The following is a 17,951-nucleotide window of genomic DNA, read 5'->3' on the forward strand; positions in this document are numbered from 1 at the left end:
ATAAATTTGGTGCTTATATTAACCTAAAAGTTGTCTCATGTAGACAGACCTCTCTCCACAAAAATGCTTTGTTTACAGTCAAACACGTCCAGATGTATAAGCCCAGGATGCAGCGACGGTCACATGGAGATAGGGGAAGGGGAAATTGTTGTGCTTGTTGTTAGCTACACATATACAATATTGTATAATATGAGTAAACATTATTAAAGAGAGGAGGATTTTGATGATCTAATATTTCCAGTGTCAGTGTATGAACCTTGGATGTGGTTGAAATAAAGGAGAGTTTGTACTTTTCTCTGCCTTTTTTTCTTGTACGTCTTTCAAATTGGGTAAATAGATACACACATTTGGTAGGGAACATGCTGGGTCTAAAGAGAAAATAATAAACAGTTTTAAGCTGAAACCTTTAAATATTCAGTCCATGTTTGCAGACGCAGCCACACATTGAAATCTCCTCAGCAATCCCCTCTGCTGCCCTGCTGTTATTACTCAACAGGTGGTGTGTCGAAGGTTCAGGGCTGCATAGGAAATCTGTGCTCAGGCGGTTGGGTCGGCAGCTTCACCGGTTAAATCAGGCTTTATGGGAATGGAAAATAGCGTTTTGGTTTGAGCTCCAGTGGCTCGGGATAGTGGGTGAAGTGGACAGGAGCGGGGGAAAGGCGAAGATGCAGAAGCTCAGGGTTTAGTGGAGGAGGTTTAAAGGAGAGAAAGAAACAAGGAGGAAATGGGTTTCTCTCCTCGAGCAGGAGACATTTGTCTTCATTATGTTTGCATGAGTTATTTTGGAAAACAGGAACGTTGTGTCACTAAGGTGAAGTCTTTCCAACTAATACAACACCATAACTTGCAAACCTGCTGATTCGGACTCAACTTTTCAGGGCCAAAGAGCAGTGATTGCTGGGTAATTATCAGTCTGTAATAAGTTTTGGGGCTTTGATGTCCAACTTGAACTCAAAGCTCATCTATCAAGCTGCAGCTTGTCTCTTTACTCGGCTGTGCGACAGAGAGTTTGATTCTTTAAAAGAGCTGTATGTAACGTTCACTGAACTAAATGTTGCACTAGAGCACCAGCTTCTCAGACCAAAACGAATGGGCGCTGTGGCCCACCAGACTCCATTGAGAAAAATGGTAATTTTACCTCGCAACACACACTTTATTCAAACTAGCCAGAAACAAACTAAAACTCACCAAACTCATCTGTTAGTCTTTCAGCTGTTCCAACAATCAGCCGGGTATGTCAAAATAAACCCTTAATTCACCAGAATATTCTGGCTCTATATGCCTCAGCTAGAAAATGAGCTGCAATGGCCACTGGGGCCAAATGTACCAGTTGAAGTACGTTTTACTAAATGTTTTTGCCACTGACAGGCTCAGATTGTTTTTTTTCAGTGTGTGACATCATTATGGAAATGATTTCTACAGAGAGAGACCTTTTTGTTCAACAGTAAGATATCTTTACATAGCAAATAATTGTTTGCTGCTACATTAATGTTCAGAATCTCATATATACAGAATCTTTAACTAAAGTCATGAAGACGGGTGTTTATAACAACAGGAGCGATGCAATTCACTCGCACGGTAATGATGCTTGAGGTCGCTGGTGCTAAACCGAAAGGCAGAATCTGGTGTTTCAGTCAGTTAATCCAACACTTTGATTGTCCAGGTGTGTGGAGGTGATTTGAACTTCCCTCTCTCACATAACCTCCAGAGCAATGGAGGTCTGGAGAAAACTTTAGCTCTTTAGCAACTTTGAAAGTCCTGTTTCAGAAAAGGTCCTGCTGCAAGCTCGGTGCATTGTAAGCAGGTTTCGTACTACCTGACCATCAGGCTGAGAACTTCAATACCAGCAGGTTTAAGCTAGTACGTTCAGTGTATAGCCTATTTATTGCACATATTTGTTGTTAATTGTTAATTGTTGTTATTCTATATTTATATTTTGTCACTTTATATATTTATGTACACAATATCCTCTTCCGTTGCAATACGTCTGCACAACACAAACCCGGAATAATGCACATGCAAATATCTGCCATATCGTTCTTTCTCTGCAAATAGTTGTATTATTTTTCTCTATTCTTTTATCATTCTTATATAACTTGCATCTGTTATATTTTATATTTATGTATTTCTACGTTCATTTCTGTCAACTGGATGTTTAGCCCCTTACCTTGGGGCGGCAGTAGCTCAGTCCATAAGGATTAGGCTGGGAACCGGACGGTTGCCGGCTCAAATCTTGAGCAAGCCCCTAAACCCCCAACTGCTCGAGTGGCAGCCCCTTCACTCTGACATCTCTCTGTGTGTAAAATACTAACGTGATAATAATAGAATGAAAACATTGAGTTTCCCCTTGGGGATTAAAAAAGTAGATCTTAATCTTACCACCAAAGAAAATTCCTCGTACGGTTAAAAACTACTTGGCTTCTGATTCTCTGTAGTTAGGAGTGGTCAACAAAAAACAACATTATGTAAATTAGAAATCCTTCACAACCTAAATTTAGCAAAAGCTTTAGCTGAGACGTCGAGATGATTTTCATGAAATTACTCACCTGTTCACACCTGCTGGGTCACACTGATCATCAGATTATTAAGAGTTAAATGAACACAGGGAAATAAATATTGTAGATAATAACAGTGAGACACATCCTGCAGGTTGTCGTCCAAATAACAGACGAGAACGACTGCACACCCGAGTTCCTCCACTCCATCTACACCAGAGACAACATACCTGAGAGCGTCGCACCTGGAACCTCCCTGCTGCAAGGTAACACACACACACACACACACACACACACACACTTCTTCTGCTTCTTGTAAACTGTTTGGCCTCTGTCAGTGAACACAACACCAGCACATTACACCTGTGTGTGTGTGTGTGTGTGTGTGTGTGTGTGTGTGTGTGTGTGTGTGTGTGTGCGTGCATGCGTGTGTGTGCGTGCGTGTGTGTGTGTTACGGCCATCTGTCATAGCTGCTGGGTGACTGGTTGAGATCAAACAGTCCGACTTTGCTCTTATTAGGCAGACAGCCAGCAACACACACACACACACACACACTCATACATACATTCAACAGTGTACAGAGTAATGTATTACTAAAATCCCTCTCCTCTTCCACCCATCCCCCTCTTTTTGTTCCCCTCTCCTCCTCTATATTCCTTCCCTTCTCTTTTACTGTTTCTCTCCTCCTCCTCATCCTCCTTTCCTCCCCCGATCCTCATCTCTCTTCTCTTCGTCTCTCCTTCTCTTCTTGCTCCCGCTCCACTTTTCCCTCACTTCTTCTCTTCACTTCACTTTTTCCTCCCCTATCTCCTCCTCTTATCTGTTCTCCTCTGTCTCCTTTTCCTCTCCTCCTCTCACCATTTCTTGTCTTTTCTTCTCCCTTTCTCCTCCCCCTCTCCTCTTCCTCCTCCCCCTCTCCTCTTCCTCCTCCCCCTCTCCTCTTCCTCCTCCCACCATGTCTTATTTTTTCTCCTCCTCCTCAGTTCTGGCCCGGGATTGTGACTCCGGTGTGAACTCGGAGCTGTCTTACTTCGTTCACGGTGGCGACTTTGACATCACATCGGGGGGTGTGATAAGCCCCGCCCGTCGCCTTGACTATGAGCGACCCAATCACATCTATGAGTTTGTGGTGGTCGCCGTGGATGCAGGGACTCCCCCCCGCACGGGCACCGCCTCTGTCCGCATTCGAGTCGCCAATAGCAACGACGAGGCGCCCGTCTTCTCCCAGAACACGTAGGATCATTGTTATTTTTCTATCTTTTTAACTTTTCTTCAATTTTAACTTTGTTTAACAGCAAACATCAGCCATCTCTCTCTCCCTCTGTCTCACTTCTGTCGCTGTCTCTCGCCCACAGAGTCATTCTGCTAATTAAGTTGTTTTTAATTCACAATCTATTTTTGTTCCCACCGTTTCTTCTCCATCTGCTTCACATCGTCTCCACCTCTCTTCTCGCTCCTCTGTCTGTCTCCTTCACACCCTCTTACTTCACTTGTGCTTTATTTTATGTATTTCTTAAAACTTTTTCCCTCTCTCTGTCTGTCTCTTTCTTTTTTTGTCATTTTCTTCTGCAAATTTTACTCTTTTTCGTCATACCGTCTCTTTCACTTCTCAACTTCTGTTCTCTTCTCTATTTTACTTTCTCCCCTTGTCCTGTTTTCTTGGATTAACACCTGCCCATTCTCTCTCTCTCTCTTTCTCTCTGTCAGTTATAAGACCTTCCTAAGTGAGGATGCTGGTCCAGACACGCTGGTCGCCATCGTTCACGCCAAAGACCCGGACGGAGATGCCGTCTCTTACGCTATCACTGGCGGCAATGAGGACAGCAACTTCCTGCTGGACAACCAGAAGGGTGAGGGAGATGCAATGCATACACATAAGACGGTTTTACTAAATAATAATTAGTAATTTAGCTGACACTTTTATCCAAAGCGACTAACAATTGTTATATATGTCAGAGGTCGCATGCCTTTGGAGCAACTAGGGGTTAAGTGTCTTGCTCAGAGACACAATGGTGGATGGGTCACAGTGGGAACCGAATCCAAATCTCCCACACCAAAGGCATGTGTTTTATTATCCGCCTCCGCATCGCCATGTCCGGTGTGTTATATAAACCTATACTTCTTTTACACAGTCTTTAATATAAACACAATTCCCTTCACACTGGAATTTTTTTGCAGCAAGCGGTGGCTTAAGCATGATTTATACTTCTGCGTTAAGTCTACGGCGTAAGCTACGCACATAGCCATGCATTTATACTTGTGCGTCGGTGTCTGTGTTGTTATGCAATTACACCGCCAAAGGCTAGCTGACGGTGTAGCACGTAGCACTTCCTGCCGACTCTGAGGCATTGCGAGGCTACCCAGCCAAACAAAAAAAGTTCTTACAGTCCGCCTCACCCCGACATGTAGTTACATTTTTGAGGTGGTGCACGTCAGGCTAGGCTACAGTGTAGGGTACGCTGTAGGGTACCCTTTAATGTAGTTTTTGTAGGGCTCCGTGGTCCAATAAGCAAGAACAAATACGCAGCGTCTTGTTAAACTTTCAAAATAAAACTACATGTTAAGGTCCTGAAACGTTGCAGTTTGGTTAGGTTTAGGCACCATAACTACTTACTTGCTGTCCTAAAACTGCTGCTAACACCCTCAAGAGATTGCAATGACAACAACACACTGACGATTTAGCTACTCTGACGGTGTATTCGGACAGATCACAAAACTAATTTCACACACAATTGCATAGAAAGTCTAAAGTCTAATAATCATACGTTGTTTGTTCTGTATGCAAAGACACACGTGGGTGTAAATTAGTCACTCTAAGCAACTTGTGTTGAGGCAAAGATGCAGCCACATGAGTTGAAAATGTTTTAAAGCTGGGGTAGGCAATTAGCATCAGAAGCATTTTTTAAAATTCTTTTTACATCCCGACAGCAATCAACAAGTTAAATGCTGTGACACAAAAATAAATTAAAGGAGGTGGTATTATGCTCATTTTCAGGTTCATAATCTTATTTAGTGGTTGTACCAGAACAGGTTTACATGGTTTAATATTCAAAAAACACCATATTTTTCTCATACTGCACATTGCTGCAGCTCCTCTTTTCACCCTGTGTTGAACGCTTCGTTTTAGCTATGGAGTAATGCATCTTGTCTCTAAATGATCTTTGTTGGGAGCTGCACATGCGAAGTTCCTAGTTAAGGACTACTAGCCAATCAGAAGTAGAGAAGGACGGGTCAGCGAAAAGACGGTAAACAGCTTCGATTCAGCTGTAGGCTAAATGTTGCCGACCAGCTTGGCAACATGGACTGGAGCGAGAGTTTCAGAGTGGTGAGTTATTAATCTGTAACAAAAGTATCTTTCATCCATAAAGTTTTAACTGAGTTCTGTCTCTACATCACAGGAACAACTTTATGTCCACTGACTGCCTGGAGGGTAGCTAGTGTTTGGAAGGGAGAGGGGAGCTGTGTGCTGTAGATAAGTGTTTTTCCACCGCTGTTTTAGAGGGCGTGTCGGAGTAGCCGCTTGGCAAGCGTCAGGGGCGTTTTTAGGATCTTGAAAAATTGGGGGCTTAGCCCAGCCCATAACACTTCATTTCTTCACATAATAACTGACTCTGGCAATTCTGCCTTCAGATGTTATGACTGATTACTCGTTTGATCGTCCTTGTTGCTGAATTGTGGTAAATATTTAAGAACATTTTGATATTTTTGTGACCTTGTAACTGATTATTTATTAATTGTACTACTGCCTGCCTTGGCCAGAACATTCTGATTTAATAAAGGTATAATAAAACAATTCAAAATCTAAAACTGTGACAGAATATAATGCAGAGCAGCTCTCAGGCATTCTGGGTTGCTTTCAGATGTTTCTCCTGTAGATCAACTTTTAATATCATCACTGCTGAATCAACACACACGCAGGCCTGACTGATTGAGGTAACCTCTTTAAATGTGCATGTGGCACCTTTTTACTTCATCAATAATACATTAAATCATTTCAGTTAGAAACTCCTGGACTTTAATAGCTCCTGTGTTTCAGCAGGTTTTCTGCTCATGTTCATAGTTCTGCCGCACCGTGTGGAAGGGATCCATACCGCGGATTCTGCAACCCGTTGCACCACTACTATCCATGGTAGTGTGGGGATGTTTTGTTGTGCAGGATCACAGCCCCTATGTGTCCACATGAGGAAAGGTCAAGATAGGCTATCAGAGTAAAAATGGTCTGTTGCATTAGACTAGGCAACTTGATGAGTTAATTTTTTTAGGTAGCCCATTAAAATATTCCTGCAAATGCAGTGAAGAAGCTGATTATCTGTAATTTAGCTCTCTCTCGCGTGCTTGCTCTCTCGCTCAAATTAAAAAAAACAAAATAAAAAAAAAGGTGGGAATGTTTGTTTTGGGATTTTATCAATGTCATAAACGAGATCTACTCATTGATTAAAAATCTTATTTTCTTGGCGGTAAAAGAAATGGGACGTATTATTGATATTATAAAAGGCCATCTGATCACGACAGACCATCTGTGATGTTCATTACATCTCAGTGTTCTGTATTGATCACCAGTAATGGAGCTAAAAATGTCAACTTTGTCCCGAGGGCGCTCGAGGAAACTGAATATCTGCAGCAAATGTCATGTTAATCTGGAGTCCAACTGGCTGATTACAAAAGAAAGAATATCTCAAATTTAGAGTTTTGTATGCATTTCTTTTCACCCTCCAGCCCTCATCTTACAGCTTAATAAAAACGAGCAGTTAAAAAAATCCAACTGGCTGTAAACAAACAAACCTCCAGGTCAAGCAAACATATTTGGAAAAGTAAGGTGAACCATAAAGTGCCCGTTGTCGTCCGGCCTGATCGAGTTTCCTCACCTGTAATGAACTACAAAGTTGGCAAACGCATCATTAAACATCCAATCCAGTTTTTTCTCTTCTGCACACCAGAATATTTCAAGGTTTAGTCGAGCCATTTCATGGAAAATTCATCATCATTTGTACAGTAAAGAAGACTCGCACTGAATATCTTTGAATCCTCAGTGGCTAAAGAGGAAGAACACCAGCTCTCAACTAAAGATCTTTTTAAATTATTCAGGGCCAAACTTTAGTTCAATATGCACATATGTAATCTACTTCTTTAAACAATAAAAGCTTATTTCTAATAATCAATTATTCCTGTAGATATGCAGCATATCCACCTCCTCAAACATTGCGTAAAGCTCTTCTGCTTATAGAAAACTGTTTGATTTGTTCCATGTAAACATTTATTATTCTTCGGTGATTTGGATCATTTCACAATTTTGTGTATTGACCCTGGTGCCCCAACAGAGATTTAGTTAAAAGTACTGGGACACCTGCTCATTACTTTTATGACATCCCGTTCTAAATCCATAAGCGTTAATATGGAGTTGGTCACCCCTTTGCAGCTCTAACAGTTCGGGAAGGCGTTTTACAAGACTTTGGAGTTTGTCTGTGGGATTTTTTGCCCCATTCACCCAGAAGAGTGTTGGTCAGACACCGATGTTGGACGAGACGGCCTGGCTCGCGATCTCGGTTCTAGTTCATCCCAAAGGTGTTGGATAAGGTTGCACAAAATACTGACATTTTGAAATGTGTATTTCTCAACTTGAACAAAGTTAAACAATATAACATTAAGGGCCCGTGTCCACCAAAGCGTTTTTCCTCTGACGCCAACGTCTTTTTTTCAATTCATTGCAATGGGAGCAGCTGGTAAAAATGCCAGCAGCGTGACGAAGCGCTGAGCGTTTTTTTCCGGTCGTCAAGAGTTGAAGAATGCTCAACTTTGGGAAAACCGCTGCACTCGTCACTGTCACTTTTTACCCAGCCGTTCAATCACAGTGCCAGAGGGGCGGGACAAACACCGCACCGAGCACATCCAATTTTGAACGAAAAAATTTACCGAGCTGTTTCCTCGCCCGCAAAATCTCATGAACCCATGTACGAAGAGTTTGTGCTCTCAAGTTTCAGCCTTTCTGAGCAAGGGCCAGAGCTAGTAGGCCTACGTACTTTATGGTGACATTTTTACATTCAGTAAAATTAAGTAGCCGACTTGCAGTACATCACTTCCACGGATAGTATGTATCATAGCAACCACAGCGTCTCGAAACCCCCCACTGCGCCTCTAAAGCGCACACTAGCGCTCCCAGCTACGAGTTTCCAGAACAGCAGCAGGCGTTTTCAGCTGGTAAAAAACACTTTGGTGGACATGGGCCCTAACTAGTAAAACAGAACAAGGGGAGCATGTTGCTCTATGGAGGCGGCGGCGGCTAAAAGCAGCAAATGGGCACACTGGCACCGGCTTTGTCTAATGAGTCTCTATACACAACCTGGAGGAGGAACTGTACATGAGTATCTAATAATAATAATAATCTTTATTTGTAGAACACTTTTCAAAAACAGGTTACAAAGTGCTTTAACAAGTGTAAAGACAATAATACCCAAAAAACAATAATACAGAAACAATACAAGATAAAAGCAAGAAAACACTGAAAAGACCAATATACATGTTTAAGATCAATATAAAATTAGTAAAATACAATAAAATAAAAGGGATAAAATAAAGTCAAATAAGATCGGGAAAGGCTCTCCTATAAAAGTATGTTTTAAGAAGGGACTTAAAAGAGTTCACTGACTCAGCTGACCTGATTTCCTCGGGCAGGCTGTTCCAGAGCCTCGGGGCCCTGACAGCAAACGCTCTGTCCCCTTTATTATTACTAAAGAGTTAAAATAATAGAGGAATTAGAATTATTGTTTAGTTAATAGTTTACTGTTAGTATACGGTAGGTTGTTGTCTTAAATGTTACTGGCAGACTGCTCAAATCTTTTTTGTCATTGTACGGATAGACTTATCTGTTTTAGGGGCACATGCGAGAGCCCGGTGTGGGCGGATATAATGAGCAGACTGCAGCGCGCGCACACGCGCACGCGCACGCACGCACGCACGCACGCACGCACGCACACACACCTTTTCTGTTTTATTAAAATCGCACACACACATTGCGATTAGATTAATCGTGCGGCCCTAGATGAGGTTGAGGTCAGGGCTCTGAGCGGACCAGTCAAGTCCTTCTATACCAAACTGGGAGAACCATTTCTTTATGGAGCTGGCTTTGTGCACGTGGGCGTTTTCATATTGTAACAGGAAAACTCTGAAATGCTCGTCTGAAATTGTACGCTGTAGCTTTAAGATTTACCCTTAACAAAGGCAATGTGAAAAAACAGCCCCTCCAGAAAGTATTAGTATGGGTTGTCCCAGTATCTCTGTCCATAAGTGTACATCTAAACCGGAATATTTCAAGACTACTTCAAGAACCAACGTACAAGATAAATAGATTTGTCTCTGACCTTCCTCTGGCAGGTTTCGGTGGAGCGGTTCAGATCTACGACACATCGATCTGGAGGGCGGAGCTGCAGGAAGCTCAGCCGCTGTTCGAGCATCGTGGTCACGCAGTTTCATCAGAGTCTGATGGCGGCGTCTGTGTCACCTCCCACGTCTGGCATCCCGAGCGGCCGCGAACGCTGCTGTCTGCAGCCTCGGACGGTTCCATCCACGTGTGGGACTGGGTCGACCAATCGGCTGCCAGCTGTTGACGGTCAAAGCGAAGATCCAGCTCACCTGATGAAATGATCACACAGTTCATCACCCTCTGAAACCACTGCTGGAAACATCAAACCGCCCTCTGTGGATTCCAGTACAGCTTGCATTTTTCATGATGGGTTGAAAGTGAAATATAATTACAGAAACTATTCAGGAGATGAGATCAGAGAACAACTTCAGTAAATAAACTGAACGTGTTCGTGTTCTCATTTAACTAAGAATGCAGTCAGATGGCTACTGGTTTTTGTATTACAGCACTGTATATTGTGTTATTGTGTTCACTTATGAAATATTTTCACTCGAGAGCGCAGAGACTCTGGGAAAAAGGCTAACAATAAGTTCAACCAAAACCCAAAAAGTGGTATCAGATCATGCTGATAGTTTGGATATTATGTGAGAATTGTTGCTATATTAAAGCAACATTATGTATTTTAATTTTTTTTATCTTAAAAATAACAGCCTTGAAAATCACTTTGATGGCATACTGACTTCTAGAATGGCGTCTATCATTGCCACTCGGGGCCCCGGGATAGCACTATCTGGTACGTAGCAGGGAAGTGAAGAGTAATGGCTTTTACTCGTTGAGCTAAGAGAGCTGAAAGGCTGCAGGACAGACGCTGAGCTGGTCTTCCATCTGTTTGGACTAGTCAGTAATAACACGGAGTCTTGTGTTGCTTGATGTTCAGCTGTTAGCAAAGTTGTCGACTTGCTAGTTTTTGATCTTAATGTGACTCCTAACAAATGCACGTGTACAGCTGGCCTTATTTACCACAGCGGTGAATTAAAGTCTGAAACTGCATCACCAAACCATGAAAAAGACTTCATCTTACATAATGTTGCCTTAATATAGTTGGTAGTGGAGACAATATATTTATTTTTTACACTGCAAGTTAACGTAGCAACAAGATTGGGAAAAACACGGTTAAAGTGAATTCAGACTGATGATCAAAACAGCAGCACGTGGTAAGAATTTACCCAGCCTGCGTGGCTTTACAAGATAGCACAAATAATAATAACAGTAAGACTGATGCAGAGTGCTGCAAATACACTCACTTCCACTGACTGTCTAACACTAGAGAAATCACAGTAAATACAGCTTTTTGAGACTTACATTTAAAACCACAACTGTGTGTTTACTCCACATAAGCGCCTTCTTATTTATCCTTTGGATCATTTCACATTTATGCCAACGGACCCTGGAGACTACTGCTTCTGTAGAAATTGTCTATTTAAACTGACAGTGTTTCAGCATACAGAAGATGCTATTAAGTCTAAGAAACACAAAAGAAACTGCACTTCCCCTCTACTGTATAGGACATTTAAAATACAAATATCTACAAATAAAACAATCTGCAACGGGGGATAGTGAGACAATCTGTTTAGGAAACTGGGTGACCCTTTAAAATCCATTAAACATTGTCGCAGTGTGACATCTGTGATGCAGCAATAACGGACAAAATAAATGAACTTCTCCATCAGAGAACAAAAAGTAAAGTTTCTGGTCTGAAGAGGTTTATAGGAGATTTTTCTGGATGCAATAATGACAGTCAGATTTTAGTTTACAGAAATAAAACATTCCAAACATGTGATTCTCTGGCTGACTTTGTCTTTTTGTTTATGTAAGTGCAAGGACATTTTATCTTTCTGTACAAAGAAGGCCAGAAAATATGAGTCTCTGCTTTAACAAGAAACTGACTGTTTTGAGTGAAATTAAATTCCTCTAAAACTGCACGCTTAAACTCTGTAATTTTACAGCATGACATCAGATACTGTGAAAAAGCCTTTCCAGCTCTGAAAGAGCAGATATACTTAATCTACACAGACAGCTTAATGGTTTGTGTTTCAAATCATGCTATACATCTATTTTACACACATCTAGTAACAGAGGCCAAAATTAGTTTGTTGGTTTTTCAGTTACTGGTAAACTGTTCTTACGAGTAACAATTAAAATGTTACTGTCAACAAGCCATTTTACTAGTCATTAATGAAGACTAGCTTTCTAGTAAGAATTCAAATGTTGTTCCTAGTATCTTTTGGAGTAGTTACTAGTAACTAATAAGTAGTAATAGATTTTAAATAGAGACTAGTAAATTTTAAGAAATAAATGTTAAAACGTTTATTTTTCATCAAGGTAAATTGTTCAATAAATCCTGATTTTGATTTTAGGTGTTATTGTCCAGCCCTACGCACAACAGCGATTGTGTGTTGGGCTCCAAAAATGCAAGTGACCTACATTCCACACAGCACCTGAACGCATCCTGTGGAGACTGCTGCTTTCATGGGGGGGGCGAAGAATGAAAAAAAATAAAGGTGATTTATTGTACATTCAGACTTTTAAAACATGGTCTTGGTGCAAACAATAAAAAGGATGGTTAGTATCATAAGTAAAAAGTGATAGCAGCTCATTTTTCACCAATTGTCTTTTTTATGAAGCAATTTGCAAATTTGTTCCGACAAAAGGACTAAATCATGCTCCCAAATTACTGAATTATGCCAACATTAAGTCTTATACACCTGGTCTGAAGGTCTCACTATGGGCCTGGTTGGATTTCCTACATATGAATTATAATCATATTTTGCTTTATGCTCATCCTCAATCTGTGTTTTGAATTTTAAAGCTGGGTTTTCATGAGCTGAACAGCTTCTTTTAGCGTGTAATTATATATAAACAACATTTTGTGTTGCTCAAGATCATAATAATGAAATCAGTGTGCCGCACGTAGACAGTGTCGAGGGGACAGATGACATTAAAGTGATAATGAGGGTGCAATTAAGTCATTTTAGGGGCACAAATTACTAATGTGAGCAAACAATGAGGTCATTTGAAGGTGCCATTACTAAATTGAGAAGGAGATGAACATTTAGAGCATTATAATTAGCTAAAGAAGTTGAATAAAGTGAGATATAAAAACACTTTGCCTTCTGAGTGCTTACAGGGTTTGAGACTTCCCCAGGTCTTCAGTGACCAAGTCACTCTTTGGTTCCTGTAGAGACATAATGATGTTTGTAAGTCAGCTGTCTGAGGTCTCTCCTTACATTTTTATATACATTGAAGTGTCCTCAAAAACATCCACAATGTTGTCCAGAGTATTTTTTTTAACTTTACTCATTAATATCATCTAATATCATCAGTGCTGTCTTTTTACTCCAAATTTAAAATACTATTCAGATCATTCTCTCGTGTGTAAAGGCGATGTGAGGCGGTATCTAGTGATGGCCAAATGAAGCTTTTGTGAAGCACTGACCCACTTGAGCCAGTTGTTTCGAAAAAGGGTTCATTACTTGAAGCTTCAGTTACAGCGAACTCTCCTGGCGAAAAGCAAGGCTGCAGTCAAATTAGGCGGGTGGACAGACACGCACACACACACACACCTCAGTGAGCAGTGTTGCTTCGATCACCCTTGGATTATTAACAATTTTTGCTTTGAAAACTATTTGATGCACACACACTAAGACTGAATATAGTGTTTTATATAAAAATCAAGATTGATTTGTGTGTAATGTGTTATTGAGGAGAGTGTGCTCGGAAAATATGGCATAGGTTGGGTGTGCTTTTGTAACTATGGCAGGGGGTGATATTTGGGATGGGGAACACTCAAAGACTTATTGAGGTAGGGGAGAGCGGGTTGATTTGAGCCTGTGTGGAAGTTGAGCCACCCCTGGTTTCTCGGCAACCCTAGACAAAATTGGTCATGTGACCACACATTTTTGAAGAGTCATCCGGAAATACATGTAATAATGTCAGTGTCTAAAATAAATAATATTCCTGATATCAAAGTAAAGAGTGAAGAAGATTAGTTTTGTTAAACAACTCAGGACAGACCACTCTTTGTATTAGACCACAGCATTCTATGGTGATGTCGATGGGTCGCAGGCTTGAGGCAGTAAGCAAGCAAGGGTTATGCCACCAAATATTAAAATGTTATTTACTTTAAGATTTGTTCCATTACTTTTGCTGACCTAACTGTTGCATTCTTCATTTGTGATGCTATTCCAGGCTTTTTTCCACAGCTTCTGTCAGTTGTTGTTTGTTTCGGGGTGTTTCTCCCTTCAGTCTCCTCTTAAGGAGTTGAAATCAAGCGGGAAGCTTCCGGTCTACAATAAATATATATATATATATATATATATATAAATAAAATATAACCCGATGCAGAAGTCCCTGAAACTTGCATTCTATTGAAAATCCAGCAGGGGTGACTCTTCTGGTTGCAAAAAGAAGTCCGGCTCCATTAGAAATAATGGGAAAATGACTCTACTTCTCAGCTGAATAATTACCTCAGTAAGTACCTTTCCGGATGAGTTTATGGTCTCAGTCGCTAGTTTCAAGTCTTCTTCAATACAAAATGATGTTCATTTAGTAAATTATGGTCCAGTTTATTTAAAAAAAAGACCTTAAAGCAGAGTATGTTTCAGGGCGGGATTATGTATGATTGGCAATCAGGCTAGAGTGACTCGTACCCTCTGCACAGTGTAAATTTAACCAGCACTGCTGAAAAAGCTTATTAGGAGTTGGCTGTTCACTTTATCTGGTGAGTACATTTAGTTTTAAGACTGTTGTTTGCTAAACAAGTACACAGTTAACTCACATTAACAATAACAAGTTAATGTGAGTTACAGTTGCACTTAGCTAAGCAAGCTAGCTAGCTCCGCACAAGGCCATTAGCTCCGCTGGATCGTCACTTCCTGGTTGCAAAAAAGGCGGCGCCCTGTCGGCCAAACTCGAGGCTTTAAAATGGCAGTCCACAAACCAATGGTTGTTGTCACGATGACCAAGTCTATGGGTGCTCTATTGTGTTAAGGTCAGCTGATTGACTTGGCCTCCAGCATGCTTCACAGATGAGCTCGTATGCTTCGGATCAGAAGCAGTTCCTTTCTTTCTCCACACTTTGGCCTTCCCATCACTTTGCTAGAGATTAATCTTGGTCTCATCAGTCCATAAGATTGTGTTCCAGAACTTTTGCGGCTCATCTCTGTACTTCTTTACAAATTTCAGTCTGGCCTTCCGATTCTTCCTGCTGATGAGTGGTTTGCATCTTGTGGTGTGGCCTCTATATTTCTGCTCTGAGTCTTCTTCCAACAGTGGATTGTGATACCTTCACCCTGCACTGTGGAGGTCGTTGGTGATGTCACTTACTGATGTTTTGAAGGTTTTCTTCACAGCTCTCACCATATTTCTGTCATCAACTACTGTTGTTTTCCTTGGCCGACCTGTTGGACGTCTGTTGCTCAGTACACCAGTAGTTTTTCTTTTTCAGGACATTCCAAATTGTTGTGCTTGCTCTGCCCAATGTTTGTCTAATGGCTCTGCTCGATTTTCCTTCTTTTCTCAGCTTGACAGTGGCTTGCTTTTCTCCCATAGACAGCTCTCTGGTCTTCATGTTGGTTTATCCTCTTTAACAGGAAACTTAGACTAGTCATACAGAGCTATTTAATGTTTGGACAATCAACCTAAAAGGCAACATCTGGGCAACAAGAAACATCTGTCAGTCACATGTTCCAATAGTTTTGCTCACTTGAAAAATGGGTGGGTTCAAACAAAGGGTGGTATGTCCTGAGTTGATTAACACATCTAGATGTGAATACCAGGAAATGAGAGCTGAAATTCTGACCTCTTGTCTCATACTCATATTTTGATCTTTAACCCAAATGTCTTCAGTGAACAACAAAAACAAAGGAATTTGCCTTACCCTTCCAATACTTTTGGAGGGGACTGTATATCTAGTCATAGATCACTACCAGTAGTATCAGCAGTAACAAGAACAGCAGCAACATCCCCAGCAACCCCCTCAACAGCAACTCTTTCTTGTAAGTTATGTCAGCCCACAGTGTTTTAAAGCAAGACCTGGGTATTCCCGGTGTTTCTTTTTCAAAACGGTGTCACAGCATTTGTTGATGTATCGATACAGAAGCATCAGTATAGGAATATCAGCAAGGAATACATAACGATATATTTTTGTATATTTTGAAAACAACCCTATTTAAATCCTTGTTGTATACTTTCAGCACCTGCCCTTCCAAAGGTCTCTGTACGGCCCTGCTGTAGAGAAAGCCATCTGTAACTAAAAATGCAATTGGAGTCTATAATAGACAGGTTTCTGGTATACAAACACTACTGAATGCGCACGCAGCCAGGGGGGCAAAAGCATTTTGGTAGCCGGTGTTGTGCCAAATTCTTCGTGCCTGCCGAGAACTTGATGCACCTCGCGGCGGGTAACGCTCATTTATGCTGAGAAAAGAGGTGGATGCAATTGTTGGCAGGCATGCAAAACTCAGCATAACACCGGTCAGAAGACTGTAGTCAACCACTATCATCAACGTAGATTACGCATTGTTTGTAAATTCTTGTTGACTTAATAATAAACTGCCATTTCAGATCTGCTTGTTTGTGTTTCATTACACATATTAACATGCACGACTGCGCTGAACCATGTTGTTCAAGTGGTCTGCTAGCCAAAAAGCTAAAGGAAGAATGGAGAACGAAGGAGAGAGGTGCTCTTTCCACAGCTGTAAGTCCTGCCATTAGGCCTGTTCTTTCTAGGCCATTAGGCTTAGCTGTGTCACACTCAGAGATGCAAACATTGTCTTCTGTTGTAAACTTTGTGCGACCAGCAAAAAGCTTTCAACAGCAAACAAGTTTGTATTGAAGCATCTGCTAAAGAAACGTGAAACTTGTCCTGTAGAAAGAAACTCTGGCAGCTACTGCCAGTGAAACATCCACTCGGCAGGAGAGTGGCATTAAGCTATGGATTCAATTTTGATTCGTAGCAGGATATGAATCCCACATTCAGTAACGCTTTGTGTTTTGTAAAAGCACTGAATAATTCTCTTATAAAAACGCATGAGCAAAACAGTAACATTAGTTTAAAAGTTGTTTGATTTTTTTATTTATCTCAGACAGAGGTGTAAAAATTATTACTCATTGATGCCGTTATGAGTTGATGCGCGATCAGTTAGGAGCAGGGTCCGAAATTAACACCCGCCAAGCGCCAAATGCGGGTAGATTTTCCGTTTGGCGAGTAAATTTCAAAAGGCTATCCGCCACACTGGCGGGTGAATGTTCATACCAAAATAGTAATGTAATAATCAGTGTTTTCCCTACAATGTATTCATCAGCACCGCTGCAAAATCTTTCCATGATCAGTAATATCGCGACATTCACTTACACTCTTACACTGAGATGCGCCCGGCCGCCCGTTTTTCCAAGCGCGCCTCTGTTCATGGTTGCATAGCAACGTCGGCCACGCGAGTGCTTGTGAAAAGTCACCGATCTGCAGCTAGCTGCCGCTTATTAGCTGTTATGTGGTGACATTTACCAGGAGTGAGCCAACCTTTAAAACGAAGACCCACAGACGAAAAGGTGGACGAATTACATAAAAAAAGAAAGTTTTGTGAGAAATGGAGGTTTGGAGAGAACGGAGTTTCAAGAGGCTGGCTACAATATGATTCTGACGCGGTCGTGATGAGTTGTTCTGTGTGTCGCCAGTATGCTAAAGATAAAAACAGAAAGAACTCATTCGTCATCGGAAATAAAACGATGAAACTTGAGAACATTCGTGACCATGAACACAGTAAGTGTCACATTGCCTGCGTGTCTGTGTCTCTGGCTCAATCTGAGCCTCTACTCTCGAAAACTTCTGTGACAGCGCTAATGGCAATGTCAGAGCAGACCAGCAAGAAGATGAAGCTACTGTTTAGGACTGTACATGCCATTGGCAAGAAGGCCAGGCCACTTTCTGACTTCGAGTGGATGTGCGAGTAAGTGAAACTGTTTTTCCTCCTGTAATGTTTGCTAGACTAACATTTTATATGAAGCTATGGTAGGGTGACCATCAGTCCTGTTTTCCCAG

The 17,951-nt window shown here is 41.3% G+C and overlaps 1 protein-coding gene across 1 annotated transcript in view; it reads left to right on the forward strand.

Moving 5' to 3' along the window:
- Window positions 1-17,951, forward strand: part of si:dkey-22o22.2 (neural-cadherin) — a 201,663-nt gene that overhangs the window by 95,582 nt on the left and 88,130 nt on the right. Inside the window, exons 5-7 of the mRNA XM_046043950.1 lie at window positions 2,650-2,761; window positions 3,480-3,729; window positions 4,204-4,346. Of these exons, the coding sequence (XP_045899906.1) occupies window positions 2,650-2,761; window positions 3,480-3,729; window positions 4,204-4,346 (505 nt within the window). The remainder of the gene's footprint in view (window positions 1-2,649; window positions 2,762-3,479; window positions 3,730-4,203; window positions 4,347-17,951) is intronic.

Source organism: Micropterus dolomieu, linkage group LG03, assembly GCF_021292245.1.
Source record: "Micropterus dolomieu isolate WLL.071019.BEF.003 ecotype Adirondacks linkage group LG03, ASM2129224v1, whole genome shotgun sequence".
Taxonomy (NCBI): Eukaryota; Metazoa; Chordata; class Actinopteri; order Centrarchiformes; family Centrarchidae; genus Micropterus; species Micropterus dolomieu.